At 39.6% G+C, this 20,191-nt stretch overlaps 1 protein-coding gene across 4 annotated transcripts in view; it reads left to right on the top strand.

Annotated features, from left to right (window-relative positions):
- Window positions 1-20,191, top strand: part of WDFY4 (WDFY family member 4) — a 134,379-nt gene that overhangs the window by 27,942 nt on the left and 86,246 nt on the right. For all 4 annotated transcript variants that reach the window (XM_083843360.1, XM_083843361.1, XM_083843362.1 and 1 more), the window contains 14 exons: window positions 2,155-2,248; window positions 7,935-8,149; window positions 9,007-9,119; window positions 9,352-9,559; window positions 9,837-9,913; window positions 10,635-10,853; window positions 11,222-11,406; window positions 13,333-13,564; window positions 15,312-15,463; window positions 16,002-16,113; window positions 16,239-16,429; window positions 17,501-17,653; window positions 18,564-18,637; window positions 19,439-19,600. In XM_083843360.1, coding sequence (XP_083699486.1) covers window positions 2,155-2,248; window positions 7,935-8,149; window positions 9,007-9,119; window positions 9,352-9,559; window positions 9,837-9,913; window positions 10,635-10,853; window positions 11,222-11,406; window positions 13,333-13,564; window positions 15,312-15,463; window positions 16,002-16,113; window positions 16,239-16,429; window positions 17,501-17,653; window positions 18,564-18,637; window positions 19,439-19,600 — 2,187 coding nt within the window. The remainder of the gene's footprint in view (window positions 1-2,154; window positions 2,249-7,934; window positions 8,150-9,006; window positions 9,120-9,351; window positions 9,560-9,836; window positions 9,914-10,634; window positions 10,854-11,221; window positions 11,407-13,332; window positions 13,565-15,311; window positions 15,464-16,001; window positions 16,114-16,238; window positions 16,430-17,500; window positions 17,654-18,563; window positions 18,638-19,438; window positions 19,601-20,191) is intronic.

The following is a 20,191-nucleotide window of genomic DNA, read 5'->3' on the forward strand; positions in this document are numbered from 1 at the left end:
TGATGTACAGCCTGTATCCTTTTCCAGCAGTAAATTTTCTGAAAATAAAACTAAGAAATCAAGTTCCCAGCATTCCTTCAAGCCTGTGGTTCCTCTTATGCAGCTTCCTCCTAGCTGTACTCCACACTCTCACTTCCTCCTGAAAAAGGCTTCAGCATGGAGCTAGACAGTTTGAAAGGAGGAACTTGAGTGCAGCCAGTGTAGGTGGCCTGTGATGCCCTGTCCTGTGACATGGATTTAACATCCCCTGAAGAGGGAGAAAGGAGGTGATCTGGTAGTTCTAGGAGCCTGTGACTCAGACACGGGAATATCACCATTTTAACTGGGTAGTATTTTAGCCTCTTACACTGTCCTGTGGTGAATGATGCTGCAAGCTGCTGGGTAACGGGGGAATTCACCCTTTCATTCCTGTCTGAAAAATGGCCCTCTGAGTTCCTGCTCTTGTGTTACTGTTTGAACCACCTCCCGTTTTTCCTCTTGCTGCTGGGGATTTGAGATGGTTTGCTGCAAGCTGTGTTAGTGAGGGTGCTCTCTCTTTGGGAGGAAAGCTTCTCTTTGTTCCCACCCCAGCAGGATGGCTGCTGCAGCTGCCGTTGCACAGATTATGCTAATGGCTCTTCAGGTTCTTTGTGGCATCTAGTTTTGTCCCCAGGCCCTCTTTCTTGTCTTGCCATTAAGTAACAGTCAGTGCAGAGTGCATTTGGGATCCACACAGTGACAGTGATGGGGTAAAGGGAGTGGTATCATGGGGCTGACTGGATAGTCCTGAAACTGGGGTATTTGCAAGGGTGAGGAGGTGGTGCATGGAGGCAGCTTTTCTGCTAAGACAAGCCAGAAAACGAAGGCCTCTTGGAAAACCACAGAGAGGGATGGAGATAAGACTGAAAGGATATGCTTATCTGATATTCTTGAAGGGAGTGAGTGTCCAGTGCTGACAGGGGAGCAGTGTGATGCTGGTCAGGGACACTGGAGTCACTGTTTTCTTAGGTATTTATACCAGATCTGATTTTGATCGATTACACAGAAAATGGAGCAAACGAGCAACTGCTTTGAAAGTGTTATTTGGTATTTGCCTTGAGGGTGCAGTGAGAATTATTTGTCACTGTGTGGCAGTGTGCTACATATTACTTGCTGCTCTGATGTATCAGATAAGCCTTTTTCGGGCATGGCTAACAGGTGTTACTTACATCATTTTACCCTCCTTTCAGGTCCCTCGTACAATTTTTTTTTTTTAATGCTTGCTCTTTTACTTATGCCCTTTGATTTATAGAGACTGGAAAGCACGTTGTGCTTTATTTTTTCTGTCTAACTATGGATGTTAGATGTTGCCTGTGCTTTCTTCATAAAATATTTTTGGGATAGATGTTTCCAACAGTGCACATCACAACTCCAGTTCAGAGGTGCACCCAGAAATACTGATGATTCTGTGAACATGCTGATGAACGTGCAGTGCCTGGAGTAGAGTTACTGCTATGAAGTGCCTTTGTCTTAGAGGTACATCTGACCTCTAGCCTGCATCATGGCATAAGCAAGTTTTCTCTGTGGTAGCTTTGATGCCTCAGTTCTTTCCTGTGCCTGAGTGTGCAAAGGTGATGCATGGTGAAAGTGAAAACTGATGGGGAAGCTCAGATACATAACTTTCTTTTACTAATTTAAGTAGATTCTGGTGTTAGAAGGGAAGGGTGGCATGCTGATTTCATCAAGGCTGTCTCATATTTTCATCTTGCTGTTTTGGTTTGAAAGCACTGAAGTTACTGTCTGACCAAAGTTACAAACTGCTTGGAAATAAAAAATATATGATACCTCTGGGCTGATGCCTCACAGAGACCTCTGGTTGTCTGTTCTCTGTAGTTCAGGTACCTTCAAAGGTAAAGTTTATTTAAAGAGGCTGCTGCACATCTTTCAACCTGCAGGTTCCTGACACATGAGATCATGAACAGGTTATGCCCTGTCTTTGTTACTCCCAGGAGGCTCCCATCTGCTCCAGGTCATCTGTATTGTTTGCTGAGACATTTTCAAATTTTCTCCATTTTCAAATGCCAAGCCTGGTTACTGCTACACAGGTTTAATACTGTACTCTGCTGGAACCTTGGTTATAACCTCCTTGCTGCAGTTAATGATAATTATAAGTCTTATGCATCTTTTTTCCTACAGGTGGGAAACGAGAGACTGTGTCATTGTACATCCAGGTGCTGTCTGTGTTATGGTGAGACTGCTGCCAAAGCTGTACAAAGAGGGACACTCTCAGGTAAGTCTGAGAGTGGGTCCTTGTGAATTTTGTTCAAATCAATCAGTGTTTCCTACCTGTGTCTTGGTGTCTTGTGTGTGTGGCTTTTGTTTGCAATCTTGGATGAGTTGGGCTTTGATTTCTGTTATAAATTCAGATAAACAATAACAAGGAATGAACAGAACTAGTCCACTGAAAAATGTTAAAATATTGCTAATTGATCTAGCAACCAGAACAATCTGGCTCTTTAGGTCTAACAGTCCATAAGCTTACAATTAATTTAGACTCTGTTTTGCTTTGTCTGGCCTCCGATACACCCTCTCTGAACAAGTAAACTGCCTACATTGCATCTGCTATCTTGTCTTAAATACTTGAATATGGTTAAAATATGTGCAGAGGGATTGAAATAAAACCAGATTTTTCATCCAGAGTTGTGGAAGATGGGAGTGCAACTAACTGCCAGCATGTCCCAACTCTGTGTAGCAGAACCAAGGCAGCAGCTATTGAAATTTTGATAATTACAGTAATGAATTCCTGATAAACAAGTAGAATGGTTAATTGGATGAGAGAGAGTGCCATCAAGAATGTGAATCTGTGTTGGCTCTATGGCTGAGTTGTGTGAGAGAGAGTCTAGTCTGTCAGATCCTCAGTAGATGGCAGTGTTCTTAAAAATTTGAAGGACTGGAGCACAAATTTGAGATACTTCAGTCATGTATTTAATTGCATTCATCTTTTTCCATCATTTCTTGCTCATTTTTTCTTTGCCAACAAGAAATTATTGTTGATATTTCTTGTTTAGTATTGCTGTTGTGAATAGGATTGCATTGGGTAAATTGGGACAACTGTTACATTGGGTCCTTGGACTTGGAGTAGGAATTAACACGGCCTGAAGATTTTTTCATCAAATGAGCCACAAAAAGGATAGAGGAAATAAGATTTTCTTGGTAATTCTGTTTAAAGGCAGGTGAGAGAATGATTGGAACTTTGTGTCTCATAGTTCGGGCAGCTCATTCATGCTACCAGGTAGTGACACAAAAGGCTGGATTTAAATACCTTTCCTTGTAATGTATGCCACTGCACAAACCCTTGTGAAACAAATTCCTTGGAAAATGCAAGTCAGGCAAGAACTGATGCAACAGGTGGAACTAAGTGTCTTAGTAAAAGAAGGAATTACCCTTTGAATTTCCCTCTGTACCAAACAGTGCTATTCTTTATTTTAGTGCTGCAATGTGGCAGTTAAGAGAGATGAAATAATTTCTTTGTGGATAAAGCTTTCTTGCTGAAGATTTTCATTCAATTTTAAATTAAAAATCCAAAGGAGTTTCTTGCTCTGAGTTTAGGACTGAGTCAAATAGCATATTTTTTTTTTTTAGGAGCAATGGTGAAGAACAGTTAGTAGCTCATCTCTTTCAACTTGTTTTAGAGCTATAAATGATCTTTTAGGCCCACCTATTTGGAATTCATCTGGAAAAATCTTCAGAATGTGCAAATCATGTGCAGATCTTTTGCTTTCACAGAAATGGCAATGAGAAAGCACAGCCTTTAGAGAAACGTTAATGGAACTCAATAAAATTAATGTACTTTGACTCTGACCCTCAGAAATAATATCCATTTCCTGCCAAAGTTGCTGTTGCTTGGTGACCTTTGTCAGACCTAAGCAATAATGGGCTGAAGCAACGCTGAGCATGTAGGTATAGAAAAAACAGTGGTAGACAGCAAAACAGATGGTCTTGCAGTTCAACCATTTTTCTGACTGTCCAGAATGACAAGTAAGAGCTGAGAACAGATTTGTGGTTGTTTATTGCTCACATTCCTAGATATGATCAAAAATGATTTGAATGTCATATGGGTATGAACACTTGCTTAAAAGCCTTAAAACCCCCAAGAGACAGTCTTTGAGTCAGTAGTCAGTGTTTAGAGGTTATTGCTCATGTTCATACATAGGGTGAGTACATCTAAGGCAGTTCCCATCAAACTACATACAGTTTAACAACATACAAGGCAGATTTTCCTTTATGTTTCCTGTTCACTGATGAATGATGGCATTATCATGTGTTTCGAAAACTAAGTACAAGTCAGACAGGTTAACATCTACTTTAACTCTGTGGCTCAGGACACTCATAGTTTATTCTACCTTAAAAGTTCCCCTTGGACGTATCTCCTTGTCTGGCATTTTGGACCATGACTTTAAGATTTCCAAGTGTTACGCCAGATATTTTCTTTTTGCAATGTCAGATAAGGAGAGTTCCTAGATCTCACAAGGCCAGGAGGAGAAAGGCAAGAAATTTGTAAACGAGAATCAAAACATGATTCAGTTCTGCGTCATCTTCCTGGCTTGTTTCTTGGGTCTTCTTGTGAATGCAGACCAAAAAAAACCACAACACAAACAACCAAACAAAAAGAACCACAACAAAACTATCGCATCATTCATTATGTAAATTATTTATACACTACACTCTTGCTAAATAATATTCTTTCTACCACAGCTGGATTTATCCTCTCTATTTATCCATGTCTCTTCTATGATGAACTGTTGTCATATTCACTGTTGTAAAACTAAAATAGTTCAATAAGGACTTAGCAACTTTGTTAGAAAGAGGTCTTTTATCTCTGTCTTAAAGTTAACCAAATCAAGTTGTTCTTACTGCAGATGTTAAGAACATAACACTTTCCAAATATTTACGCTTCCTAAAAATGTAATTCATTCTAACCCTAACAGGTTTCTAACACTGTTATATATGGCCTGCAAAAGGCTGTATGACAGTTGAGATTTGTCGGCCTTTAGACACCTATTAATGATACTACTGCTAATGTAAATGTTAATACCACACCAAGTTCCTGAACTACTGCAGTGAGCTGCACAGGGAAGTTCCTCAAGTTTTTGGCTAGAACTTCATTCCCTTTTGGGTTTCACTGCCAAGGCTTTGGGAGAAAGGGAGAATTGACCAGAACCCTGGCAGGAGAAGGGGACCACAAACACCCTGGCAGCAGGTTCTCTAGCCAGGGTTGGCAGCTGAAGGTCAGCTCTTTCCCCTGAGCACTTTTCTGCAAGCTTTGCTTCAGCCTTGTCCCCTTGAGGATTTTTTTCTTTTATTAACCTATTCTGATTACAGCACAGCTTTCTTTTTTTATTATTATTATTTTTTAAATGCATAGCCTCTCTACATGTTCTTTTTCAAGGTTATTTTTGGGCTTTTAGTAAGAAGTTTGCTTGCTTGTTCCTTGACAGAACAACTTCTGAAGCTTGGTAACAGCAATTTTCCTATTGTGCTTCCAGTCCTACAGCCTGCCACTTTATTTGTACCAATTCTCTTGCTGTGCACTTTCTCCTGAAAAAGCATTCAGTGTCTCTGAAGTTATCCTAAAATCTTGGTAGCATACCTTTGATTGAAGACGTACGGACTCAGCCCAGAATTCCTGACTAATTGTACTGAAGATCATTTTAACTATGGTGAATTTTGGAATGATTTATTTTTGATAACGTTTTAAAGGGTAAAACACACAACTGATTTTTGGAAGTAGACCCAATCTCTTTATCGCCAATGGGTTTTAAACTCATGGGTGTCTACGTTTTTCTTTTAAAAGCATAATTTGAAGCCCTGAGACACTTCAAACTTCTTGAAAAATCTACTTTTGATGCCTAGTAAAATTAAAACAGTATTGTTAGAACTTAATTCTAATTTTCTTTGGGGGCTGATAGCTTTTCAAGCTTTTCAAGTGAAAGGTGCTCCAAGGTTGAAAAGTGTCGTCTTTTTCCAATTATGCACTCAATTATTGACGTATCATTCTTAATCCTAAGAAAATTGAAAATCCTTTTGAAACTAACCCCCACCACTGAAGGTTCAAAGTTCTTAGTCATCTTACACATCACGTGATCATTTTGAAGAGGAGTAACAATGAATTGAATTCAACTACCAAGTTTTGCAACTATGGGCTCTTAGGAGCAAGAATCTGGGAACTACTTAAGCAGACTAGGCAAATTGCTAGGTGACATTTTGCCCTTTAGCCTCAAATTTGAGGCAGAGCTGTGAGCCCAACTGCATTCTGATTGCACCTTCAATATCCTGATTCACGTGGTGCAAGTGGTATGTGTTACGAAAATCAATCCATGCACATAGAAACACACAGCCTGGTTTCCTGGCCACCATTAGTATTTCCACTGATATCTCATTTTACTGGAACTAAGATCCATGAAAACAGCACATTTTATTCAAAACAAGGCAATAGTGGTATTGACAAAGCTGCTAAGCTAACGAAAACAATCAATGTTTTGTATGCCATTACGGTTTTATTGGATTTATTTTGGAGTAAACTAGTAGTTTCACTTAATCAAGACTTGTACTATTCTTTTTTTTTCCTTTTCTCATGGCTTTATATATGCAGACACTTTCCTTCATCCAGTCAAAAATGGTGTAAATAATAATTTAAAGTTCCAAAAAGTTACTGAGGCTTTGATACACAGTAGAAATAAATTCCTCCCCTTAGAAGAAGAATGATGTTGGTTTAGTCTGGTGGAGGATTTCTGCATGTAATTAGATGCACATTGAAACTTATGTCACTGGAAATGAACAGTCTGAGACAGGAGAAAAGATTATCTGAAGAACTCTCTCCTCAGGTATCAAAACCAGTAGTTGTGTTTACAAAACCAATGTATCTTACACATGATGCACTACTATTGTTGTCCAGGTGTTGCACTTGACGCTTTTGGTTGTTGAGCACTTTTTAAAAGAAATTACTTTTCAGCTTTGAATTTGTCCTGTACTGGTTTTGAGCTCTTCAAAGTTTGGTCTACATGCAAAAGAGCTGAATTGCTCTTTACAGTTAATAAACTAGCGTGTGCAGAATCCAGTGAAGTTGCTTCTCTTTTGTGTCATAAAATTGAATCCAAATGTCATAATCTGTGTCTGCCACTGTCTGTTTTTCTTTAAAAATGTGTATAGATATTTCCTTGAAGAGTGTGTGAGAAAGCCAAAGGGCTCTTGAGGATGGGGAATAATGGAAAGATTTGTTTAAATATGTTGCATAGTTACTTTTGAGAGAAACCTAGTCTTGTCAGTGGAGTAGGCTTCTTTCCTAAGTGGGAACTAATTGTTCTAAAGATAGTGAAAATTCAGAAATTCTTAAGGGTTTCTTTAAAATCTTACAATAAAATAAATCTTAGAAATCTTAAAGATTTCTTTAAAAACTATTTAAGACCATTAAGAAGCAATAGTGAATTAAAGCATCAATTCAGCAAAATATGTAGACAAAGTGTTTTTGTTTCAGGACTTTGCTACATGTAGTTTTGTTTAAACAACAGTGCTTTCACAACAGTGCAGAAGAACAGAATATGTCAGCATGACTCCCCATGTTAAATACATTCTAAGTAAATGTGTTGGTCTTGAAAATTATGCCTAATAACCTGCCCTTGGTGGTGTTTCCCTCTTTTGCATGAGAGGTGATTGTTGACATCCCTCACTAACATAGTGGTGTTTTCAGAAAGCTCAGCTGTGGGTAGCTGAGCAATTACTCAGCTGTGGATATATCCAGACTGTTCAGATGCACAGTTTTATAGAATAGCCATGCAGTTGCACTTGAGCCTTTTGCCTTAGAGGTGTCTTTTGGGGCCAGATTTTTGTACCCAGAGACTCAGCAACTGCAAAAACAAATGCAGTCACCATGTACAGTTTTAGTTCCAGGTCACTGACCTCAGTTCCTTGTCTTTCAGCTTTCTCAGGAAATCCAGTGTGCTGTGGCTGATCATATCCAGTCCCTGGTGAAGTCAGAGAAGAGTCGCCAGGTGATGTGTGGTTCTGGCTTGCTGAGCACTATCATAGCTTCCTGTCAGGATGCCTTCCGCAATGAGAGCCATCCACTGCATCTGCCCCTCACGAGAGTTTTTGAGAAGCTTGCCTCACAATCTATTGAGCCAGATGTGTTAAGGTATCAGATTATTTTTAATGGAACAAATTTCCCTTAGTGGTGCAAATTTTTGTAAAGTCTGTATTTTAATTGGACACTTCATGTAGTGCCCATATTCAGCAAGACTTTTAGTTTCAAGACTCATTTAATATTTCTGACTTGTTAGTCACAGGTTATATGCTTAAATGAATTACTGAAAATGGTATAAGTCTGTAGTCTCCTGAATCATCTCTGCAAGGGTTGTAAAGCCATTTATGAATGGTAACTAAGTAACTGCAAAACACTAGGGTGATTCAGGATTATTCTCCCCTGGAGAAATATATATTCATATATCCATATATTCATATGGAGAAACTTTCCTGAAGAGTTGAAGTAACTGTCTCTTAGCTCAGATCAATAATGACAGATACAGAAATAAAGTATAGTCTTGTTTCTACTTTGAAGATGTGCTTTCTCCTTTAATGCTCACAGATGCTAGGCACGAAGTGTACCTTGTAAAGATAAAAGTGCAGATGAAGTTTGGATATGCAGTGGATTTATTTTAATAAAAAATTGAACAAATTCATTTTTTAAATAATCCATAGTTTTTTTCCCCTGAAAAAATGGTAGTAATACAAAAGTATTGCTGAAAAAATAAAACTTCTGTTTTTTTTTATTTTTCAATAAGATGTCTTGAAAGGCGAAAGTATTAAAGCAAGACATCTATTTGTGATGATGCAATGGAAAGCATTCATTCTGTTTTATTTCAGATGTCTTTAAAATTTGGTTTCCAATGATAAAGTTGATCTCCCAGGGTCTGAATTGTATTTGCATGGTTGCTGTGACTCCCAAGTATCTGTATTTATTGTATTTTCTTTTTTATTGTTTTGTTTTTCCAGGCAATTTCTTTGGTTGGGAAGGCCTTCATCAATACCTTCCAGGCCCAGCACAAACAGGACTAAAGTACTTTCGTGTCAGGAGAGTGATTCATCTGAAGCAGCTTTGAATGAAGGTAAGGACTCAATGAACAGCCTGTTACTGATACTGTGGTTGGATGATAGATGTCTGTAATGGCAGGAAATTGCTGGTTCCAGCTATGACTGGCTCCAAGATCTTAGATCACACTAGATCAACTAGATCAACACTAGATCTTAGCAGTGAAGAATTGAATATGGGCAAAGCCTGTGATTTTAAAAAAAGTAGTGCAGACACTGATCTCTTTTTGCACTATGTTGATCTTGTAGGTTCAAAGGGGATCACAATTGACAATAAAACTGCTCTTCAGACAGTTGTGCCTCTCAGTACCTCCCCTTGGCTGTCTAAGGGGTCTGCATTGGCACTCCAGACCGCAATGAGTCTCATCTCCATGACATCACCACGAAACTTCCAGCTCTGCAGCACTTCTTTGGCTCCATCGTTTGTGGAATTTGACATGTCCATGGAAGGATATGGGTACTACTGCTATTGCTTTCTTCATTAGTTGCTTTGCAGTCTTCTCAAGCCCTTATTCTGGACATAGCTAGTTACGTCTCTCATCTGAGTTCTTCCTTGTGCCCTATAGCTGCCTTCCTTGAAGCAATGTTGCCAGCTTTTCTGGCCTAGAGACATTGCCTTATTGCTGTTAGCATAGACTCTTCCTTGCTACCTTGACTGTACAGTATTAAGTCACTGGTGACATTCAGGGATGAGTTTAAGTTTCTGATGAATGGGTACTTCCTTGCTTTTGTAGGTGTTTGTTCCTCCCTACTTTGGCCACTGTAATGGGCCCAGGAGCAGAGCAATCTGTCTCAGGTGGAATTGGCATGGGTAAGAACTTTCTGACTTACCACAGCTTTCTGAATGTACTGTTTTTTGTTTTTTTTTTTGTTTTGTTTTCAGGCCAGTTAAAGGCGTTTGTTTGTAAGAAATGGTAGCAACTAAACTGTGTGTGCTTCAATATGCTTCTGTCTGTGTCCCAGTCCAGCTCTGAGCTGTACAAATCGTTTTTCCAAAATGCAACATCAGGTGCCACTTAATAGTGTGATACATTAACATTAGCAACACAAAGCGCTAAGAAAACAGTCTTAACAAGTAAGAACCACCAGATTTTAGGGTAGTCTCCCACGGAAGGAATAGAAACTGTGTCACTTAACGTTAAATGGGATTCTCCTATAGATGAAAATCCTCTATTTGGTGTACTGGAAAATGGTTATTCATACTGTACCTCTTGCTTCCTGAATTTTGTGGATTCCATAAAACTTGTTTCTGGCTCAGTGCTACCCAAGTGATGAGCTCTGTGAAACAGAGATCTAGCAATCATTTCTCATCAGTCAATTTTAGGTCACTTATATGTGCACACACACTTGCATATGCAGTCTCTATAACATTGAAGATGGGCAGTAAAATCTAGAAAAAAAATGAGAAATTAAACCTCAAATTCTAATGTTGGTTCTTACATGATTTGGGCTACAAATGAAGCAGCAAGCAGTTTGCTAATATCTGCATAGAGAAACCACTTTCCTAATTGCCTTTTGTTTCCTGTCTACAGGCACTAGAATGTTCCCTCCCTCCAGTGGTCTGACTCTCTCCTGCTGGTTTCTGGTTAGCAAGTTTGGTGTAGTGCACAACAGTCACCCAGTCCGTTTCCTCACTGTTGTAAGGCACATGGCAAGAACAGAGCAAGAATTTGTTTGTTTTGCAATAAGCTTCTCCCCTCAGGACCATTCCTTGGTCATTTCCACAGAGGAAGTAGAATTCCAGCCACTTGGTGAGGCTATTCTCAATCAAGCTGCAGTTTCATGTCCTGTGATTATCTGGATTTTTTTCATTAACAAGTTTTCTCTTTTTATAAAAACCTAGAACATTAATGACACTTTCTGTCTCTTTGGTTTTCTTTTGAACTCCTTTTGCATTTGTTATTCATGGTCGTATTTCAGTTTTAAGTTTGCTGTAGGTATTGAGAATTATCTTGTAGTATGCAATATATGATAAAACTCATAGACATTCTAGGAAAACTTTTGAACGTCAGTTATATGGTTGTGCAAAGCTGTGGGGACTGGACTTGAGGAAACAGCTAGTTCCTGCCTGTTCTGTGTGGCAGTAAGTACTGTTGACTGTCCACTGTTCTCGTTACAGATATCATGGAACCTGAGGGTGAGGTCTTAAATCCCTCCCTATTTCCAGGGCAAGTCCAGTTTGGCTGTGGCAAGATGCTGGTCACTGGCCAGTGGCATCACCTCACAGTGACAGTTGCTAAGGAAGCAAAGAAGAGCTGCATTGTGTCAGCATATATAAATGGTCAGACGCTTGGCTCCGCGAAGGTAAGGACTTTCTACATAGAACGTGTGTCTGACAGCTGAGCGTTTGCCGATCATTGCTTTTCACTTTGGAATCCCTGTACACATACCGTGTCTTCTCAGTGTAATCACAATAGACTCAAAGTATGGTGATTTGCTTACTAAAGATGTATCACACAAACAAATGAGGAAATGTTTGTGCTCAGAAGTATATCAGTGTATACTGATGCTTTGAATTACTATTTTTTTCTTTGTTCTCTCTCACCCACCGATAAGGAAATAACCACTCAAAACTGCCAACAGTTACACTCAGTTTGAGAGTGGTGTTTACCTAGTTTACAGGTGACTAAGGGTTATGTTCATGAAATGCAGTTGTACATTTGTTGCTATCTTCTTTCTACATAGAAGTAAAACCACAGTTATCACATAGAAAAATGGTGAATTAAAGATTTCTCTGGTTGCACAAGACATGAGAAAACAATACAAAATGCACCTGAAGGGTTTAGAATCTAAAGGACAAATGAGAAGAACCCTTAGTTTATGTTGTCATCATGCTTCTGGTTTTGAAGCTAATCTCAAATAATTACTGAGATTTGACTTATGGATTTTGAGTGCTGGAGCCTGGCAGCTTTAAAAATGTAGCCTGTTTTTTTCGCAGCTCTAGTTGGTGTGGGTTGTTTTTTTTGTTTTATTTTTAAATAGATACCTTTTATTAATTACATCTTGTAACCTTGGTCTCTTCTTTCCAGTTCCCATATTTCAAGTTAGTCTCGACATATGCAAAGCTCACTTGTGTGTTTTATACTTCCCTTGTAAAAGCAACCTGTTTAATTCCAAATATTCTCTTTCCCATACTTGAGAAAAATGATCTGTCTTCTAAATGCCTTTTGGGACCTATATCCATTTCAAGAATGAAAATTTAATTTAATTTGCCTTCCTTCAAATGAGACTGAAAGTCATCAATAAAACTAGGCCTAAGCATTGCAATTGATTAAAGAATTCACAGCAAATGTGTTTAACATAAAGAGAAACAGCTCATAATAAATAAAAAAATGCATTTAGTAAATAAAAGATGGTCCCTGTGCTGGGGTCTCTGACATGATTCACACCTTCTTAATATCTACAGCAAAGAAAAGATTGTGTAAGAAATCAGAATTACACAAAGGCTGTTAAAAATATCAAAAGCTACTTCTGAGTTGACGAGGCTAGGGAGTGGGTGAGTATACTATGTTGTATCAGAGATAATATTTGTTCATTCCAGTATCAAGTCCTGCCTCCTAATACTGACCAGCCCTGTCTCCAACATCTCAGCTGTGAGAGAGTGGCACGTGCTAGGAGTCTCTCATCCTAACAGCAAGTTGTTAAAGACTGGGCTAAGCACGAATTTCTATATGGTTTCTTTTCAAAAAAAAAAAAATCTAGCTACTTCCTACAACAGCTGTTTGCATTAAACAAAATAAGACTCGGTTGAGGAGACTGAATCCTTATTTTGATACAAACAATAAATGGTCCTATTTCCTAGACTACGTAGCTTTCACTAAAGCAAATTGAAACACTTGGACACTACGCTCTTCAAAAACTCTTTATTCTCTGAGTGGCTAATACAAGGTGCAATTTGTAACTTGGCTTCCTGCGTTGAAAGTCAGTCTGAGTTACTAAGTTAAGAACAGGAAAAATAAGTCTGGATAAGGTTGTTTGTTGACAACACCGGAAGTGATTTTTACTGTGTTCTGTAAACAAAAGAAGTAGCTTTGACCTTTCCAGAATGCTTATGCTTGTTATACTTCTGAAAGTCCAAATTCTAAACAGTAGATGGTGATAATCATGTTACACAGCTAACTGTGAGGCTTCTTGGAGGGAAGGGCAAGCAGGCAGTACCTTCTAGGGAAAAAGACCTTAAGGAACCCTGAGCGCATTGAATTCTCTCGGTGAATTCTTCCTCTGCTGCAGATGCGGTATCTCCAGCCCTTACCAGGTAGTTATATTTCCATGGAATCCTCTTCCTTTGTTGATGTCTATGGGTACATAGCTACTCCTCGAGTTTGGAAACAGAAGTCCTCCCTGACCTGGCGCCTCGGCCCCACATACTTGTTTGAAGAAGCCATTTCCGTGGAAACCATGGAGGTGATTAATAAGCTTGGCCCACGATATTGCAGCAATTTCCAAGCAGTACAGCTTCAAGGTATGCAATAATTCTTTTCTGGCATTATTTGTTTTTCAGGGCAATGTTCTTTTGATTTTTTTTTTTTGTAATCTGCTGTTAGAATTACAGCTGTGCCTGAAGCTCTCCCTAAAAGTCTGGAACTCTGTGTTAATAGGTGTTGTACAAGATTGCAGGAGGATACCATAAGGGTCTTGTAACATACTGTAAATGGGGCAGGAAAAGAAAGGGTAAGAATCAAGAAGCAGTTTAACCCTGATTTTTAAAGCTGGAGAATAAAAAGGGATAACATTTTGAAATGCAAGATTGCAATTTCTGTTGGACCAATATTAAAAAGGCAGCTTTGTAACTGAGACATTCTGAGACAGGGCAGAAGAAGAAGCATCTGCTTTCATTGCAAATGCCTGCAGAGTAAAGGAGAGGAGAGAGAGAGGAATAAGTTACATTCTGTTTAATGAAGAGGCTTTTTAACTAAAGCATATTGTTAGCTTCAATTATTAAACAGGCAGACAAAACATTTCACTTATTGATTACTGTTCAACAAGTAGCGTATTCACCTCTGGACTAGAAATCAAGGGTGAAATGGGATGATCTCCTGTTTGACAAGAACAGAATAATCTCACCTGGTGAAGCTCTGGCCTAAAACAAAGTGAAAAGACTGTCTGAGAGTCCTCCTTCAGGATGATGTCTGTACACTAAAAAATAAATAAAAAGTCTCCAAGTCAGTTATCTGGGGGGGGGGGGGGGGGGGTGTTGAAAGAAAATTACATCACAAATATATCCCTAAAATAATAAAAATACTGATAGAAGTCAGATGGGTTTGATTTTTGAAGTGTTGAGTCTTCATGAAGTGTGTGGTACTTGTTCTCTGCACGCTGGTCTTCCTGGATGACTTCAGTACTAAACATGGATTGTGGCCATCTGATTCCAGCAATGCCCTGGTGCTGGGAAGTTACAGGTCACTATATAAGACATAATCGGATCTTTGTGAAATGATTCTTCTCTCTCTCCCCACCCCGTGAGGGAGAGAGGTAGGAATGAGACAATATCTAGTGTCTCCCTATTCCATCAAAACACCTGAAGAAACTTTCCAAATGGAAATTCTGAAGAGTTTTGGCACAAAACCCCCAAATACCATGATAACTGTTTCCCTTTAAGGGCTGTCTCAAGCATTAGTAAATGGTTTCAAAGATCAACTATTTTTCCATTTTATGAAATTATCAAATACAAGATTTGTATTTGTGTACAAGGCACACGTTATTTTTTGAAGTGCAAGCAGGAATAAAATTTTCTTTAAAGAAAAACATGATAATTTCATACAATTGTTAAGCTGCTGAACTTGGTACTTTTTAGAAACTTCCCACATGTTATCAGTTAGCAGCTCTGAACTTTTTCCTCTCTCCTTTTTTCTTTGACATGAATCCTAGCTCCTAGTACCCCTGAGAAAGTTCACAGTAACATGGAAGGCCTCTGAAATGTTTTCTCTGTCCAGACTGTTTGTATTGTGTGAACAAAGTTTTATTCTGGACTTCTGAGCTTCAAGAGATACTGGGAGAGCATGTAGGATCTACACAAAGCAGACACGAGAAGAGACAAGCCAGGCACATCTTCTGGTGCTTGTGCTGGCAAGCTGCCATGGGGTGGGTTGCAGAGTCAGGGATTTTTCTGATTCTAGTTAAGTCCTCCAGTTATTTTTCAGCTGCTTCTCTCCTGTCTTACATGCTGAGTTTGCAAAGTTCCCTCAGAGGTTTATAGTTTCTCGTTTTAGGTGAGGACCAGTACAGTGAGCATAATCCTACACTGCTGGTGGCAGAAGAGAAGATTTGTTTTGGAATCAATGCTATGTGCTCATCTTTCACTACAATTCAAGATATAAAGAACTCCTGCAATGAAGTGGATGGCCGGCTGGTTGCCAAAGAGGTCACACATTCTCCTCATTTGTCTTTAACATAATTTCCCTTGTTTCTCATTAGTTTCCCTCAGCACAGTTTGACTTTTTCTTATTTCCATACCTTCGGTAATTTTTTTTGAGTTTCTCTTCCCATTCCTTAACTCTATTCTATTCATGGTTTTAGTTTTCTTCTGTAGAGAGAAATAGATTGGATAGCGTGAACACAATGCTGAAAGCCTTTTTTGAAACAGCAACAGATGCCATAGTTTTGAGGTCTAAGGATAACTGATTTCCTTAAAGCCTTCACAATGACCTTTCAGATGCTATCATTGCTTTCTTGCCTGTGCCAGGCCTGCTTTTCACATGACAAAGTGATGAATTGTGGGATATTTTAGGTGGGTTGATGTTTGTCCAAACAATCAACTTGGAAGAAAAATATTGGTTTTCATATGCAGAGCACTTTTTTTCATATTCTAAAAGTAAAAAAGAATTGGAGCCTGTGCTCGTTGCTTTTTGTCTTCCTAGTATTTCGACAGTTTTTCCTAGAATGTCTTTGATCTGTTTTAGATTGGGATTAATTCTCGGGACAGTTCAACTCCAATATTCCTGGCTAAAAATATTGCTGGACACCTCTCAGGTTCCTCGCGGACTATTGGATCAGTTGCTGTGGGCCAATATGGTAAATGCACGATGCTTTAATGTTTCGTGTATTCTTTTATTTTGAGAGTTGGGCCTATCTATCTCTGTGTTATAACAGATGTAGTCTGTATAACTTCTTGACCGAATAATATTGCAATTTCCTAGGGGTAAGAGTGTTCAAGTCCTCTCCAGCAGCTACTAGCCTGAACTTCATTGGAGGCCCTTCCATTCTCCTGGGTCTCATTGCCATGGCCTGTGATGATCACACAATGTATGCAGCTGTCAAAGTCCTGAACTCCATCCTGAACAGTAGCCCAATGAGTGAAAAATTGATGAGGCATATGGGTGGATACCAGGTAGGTACCATTTTTGTTCATTCTGGGTATCGTCTTTCCTTTAGGGGGACCTTATCCTAAAACCTGTTAATGGCAACGAACCAAGAATATCCTGGCTATCAGCCCATATGATTGGAACTGTGTAAGTTATGGGATCCTTGAGAGAGGAATATGGAATAGTGTTCTAAATCCTGTGCTTACAATTTCTGGAAACCTCTATAACAATGTGTCTCCTAATGGGAAGGTGAGGACAGATGTATCTTCGTCAGATGTGATCAAATAATGGAAGGTGTCATGCTCCCAGTGCTAAGAAGACTATTGTTGGTAAAGTCAGTGCAGCAGATCTGTGAGTTCAGCTTTTGCCACCATACTTTATCCCTCCCACAAGAGACCACTTCTCAGGCAGGTCTGCTTCTTCCCTTTGGCTCATCCAACCTAAGATTTTACAGTCTTTACACACTGCATAGTGTAGGTCTGACAGTGAATTCCTATGTCTTAGTCTTCACTGTGTATTAGGAATTGTGCTGAGATAAATAAGTGCTGTCTGCATATCAAACAAGATTGATTAGGTCTGTCCTAAATTCGTCTTTCAAACCTGAAAGCTGTGCAGACTAAAGACTTTGGTTGTCTCGGGACTTTGATAGAACCAGGGCAAGTTAAAGCACTATGCATAATACTGGCTGGGTTAAGGCTGAAGTGTGAAGTTTCAGTTCAATATCACTTACTTTATGGCTCTGCTTAGCCTACACAGCGTAAATATGGAACAGAGAGACTTCCAAGCAAGAGACTGTTAACATTAGAGCTTCATTAATGATTAATTATAAAGTTTCCATTTTCCCAATTTGTGAATTGCTCATAATTGTTCATAGATTGATCCTGATTCCTATGAATATATTTATCTTAAGTACTACTTGCCCAAATACTGAGCCTCCTCTTCTCCAGACTAAACAATCCCAGTTCCCTCAGCTGCTCCTCATAAGACTTGTGTTCCAGGCCCTTCACCAGCTCCATAGCCCTTCTCTGGACACGTTTAAAAACAGTACTACAGACTTATACTCAGCAAATACTTGTCTTTTTTTTTTTTTTTTCCAGTTGCTAGCATACCTATTGAAGAGGAAAACACAGCTGTTAAACAACAGAATTTTACAGTTAATGTTCTCCCTAGTGGGCACAGCTGAACTTGGTTTTGAGTCTTCAGTCATCAAGAATTTTAGTGCATTCCAGTATATTCTCTGCAACTTTGAGGTAAAACTGTGCGTTTGACTGTATTAAAGATGCCTTTATAGTATGAGGTTTGTTCTTAGCACCTCCTGATTCCAATATTTGGGATGGAGTGGTATGTTATATTCTGCTGCATAGCTTGCTCACGTGGTGAGGTGCAGGCTCCTGGAATGGTTGCTGCTCTGGCACTGTGGCTCCGTGTGCCCTGGTCCAGGTTCTGAAGTGTTCCTGCAGAGCCTGAGGGCCTGCTCCTCACAGGATTAGCTCAGGAGCAGAAATTCTTCATACAGGCAGGGATTCCCCAGTGCCTGACTGGAGATAGCTTGCCTTGGTGAGAAATAGTCTGTGGCTCTGAGCTTCTCCTTATCTGTCGTATCCGTGCAGTGGGATCAGACACTGTTCCCCTCCACCTTTCTTGTTTCTCCCTCCAAGCAATATCTATATGGCACATAATAGTTGGGATTTATTGGGTCTGGAATAAAATCTCCCTTACTTGGGGGTATGTGAGAACTTTCTTCAAATGTGGCCTGGTTTTGGCTCTATATCCTGCAGAAGAGCACTGTGATATTCCTGCTCTCCTATAAATGAATTGTGAGCCCTGCAAGTGGATGTACTTAGGCACCCTTTCCTTCTTTCTTTGCCTCCAAAAATGTACTTGCTGATCTGTTGTGTTCCCCTTTCCAAAACTGCAGAAACCATCGATACAATATTGTGAATATTATTTGTAGTTTTCTTTACAGTACACTCTTGCAGTATAATTTAATTCTTTCGCATTTACATAAAGCCTAGAATTCTGTAGATTGTCATTAAGATGTGACTATGATAGTTTATGATGTTATCCCACCTGAACTATTTGTTACTCATTCTCTGCCACAGGTTACTGTCCCCTCAGCTCACCAGAGCAGTAAAATTTCTGCTTTCCTTTGTCTTTCAGCTTTGGATGAAAGCACCAGAGAACCTTGATCTTGTTCTTTTTTCACATCTTGCGGAGATCTTGCAGTCCTCCAGGTATGCAGCTAGCATCTAAATCAGAAGCACGTGGCTGTGACTGTGAGGTGTATGTGGAGGGCACAATCCTAGTTGTAATCAGTGGACCCCAGAAGTGAATGATTCTTCTGTACTACTCTTAAATTTCAAGACTGGAGTTAGTGATTTGATCAGCCTCTGAAATGACTATGGGACCAGACTAGGAAAAGCTATTTGGTGACCTGGTTCACATGGAACCTCTGATGTACGAAGAAAGTTAAAATGTATGCTGGGGACAGAAATCTGAATGTTTGAATAGATCATGGAATTAACTTTCTCTGTTTGTTTGTTTAAAGCCAGAATACAACCAGGAGGATTTTTTTTAGAATAGTATAGTGGTTCTACTGGAGTTAAATGCATCTGAAGAGATGTAGCAAGGCAGAGGGGCTGAATAGAGCAGGTTGCTAGATTCCTTTGTTTTGGCACCAGAAAGATCTCTGCAGAGCTGTCTGATGTCCCTCGCTGCGTTTTACAAGAATAGTGTTTATTACTACCAACTCACTCCTTGAAAAGTCAATAGTGTTGTTTTCTTTGAACTCACTGAAATGCAGCAGGTTCCGGGGGAGAGGGCAGATGCAAAGGGTGGAAAACACAAAGAAGTCTTCAGATCTCCATTGCTGACACATATTCAATTTATGTGACAGCATTTGATCAGTTGCCAAGGCAACATCAGAAGCCAAATGTGCAAAACATCAGTGCAACTTGAGAAACCTTTTAGCTGAAACCCAGCAAGTTTTGTTCTTTCCAGTAAAAGCTTTTAAAAGTCCCTGTTCTTTTATGCAGAGATGGGTGTCGGAATGCTGAAGTTGCCTACCAGGTGCAAATGGTGCCCAAGCTCATTTTCCTCTTCAGTGATCCTGAAATCAGTGACTCCAGGATCACTGTGGCCTGCACTATTCTCTCCCACCAGTTGCAAGGATACTTTAACACAAGGGATGTTCTCAGGTAACATTCAAGTCTGCAGCTTTTTCTCTGTTTGCAAATGACCTGTTCTCCTGAGCTTCTCTCACCTTATCTTTGATAGGAACCCCAAGTCTCTATCAGCTCCAAAGTCCCTGGTAATTAATGACTTTCATTCCTTCGAAACAGAGTTCAGTCCAAGCTTGTATTTGTGTGTGAGGATCCTCACAGGTTGGGTGACAACCTTTACAGTGATGGCACAAATAGTCCCAATGCTATGACTGGGACTGCACAATCTGTACTTAATATTTGTTCTCACTGAAGCCTGTCCGTGAAGTATTGCAGCATGGCCCTAAATGGCTATGTACTAAATCCCATTGGCTTGGTCTATATCCCAGTAACTATACTTTTTGTTTTTGAATTTTTATTGGTTAAACGTGCAATAGTCAGGATTTCATGGAGTGTTTCAATACGTGCTTACTTTCCACAGAATGTAAACAATGCTCCAGTTTATATCCCCAGTCCAGCTGCACCAGCCTATAGCCTACGAACTGAGGAAGGTCCACACAGTGTTATGCACAGCCACTCAGCTCAAGGGAAATTCACTGCACAGATGACAGCTGTTTTATAGCTCTG

This window comes from Anser anser, assembly GCF_964211835.1.
Source record: "Anser anser genome assembly, chromosome: 7".
Classification (NCBI taxonomy): Eukaryota; Metazoa; Chordata; class Aves; order Anseriformes; family Anatidae; genus Anser; species Anser anser.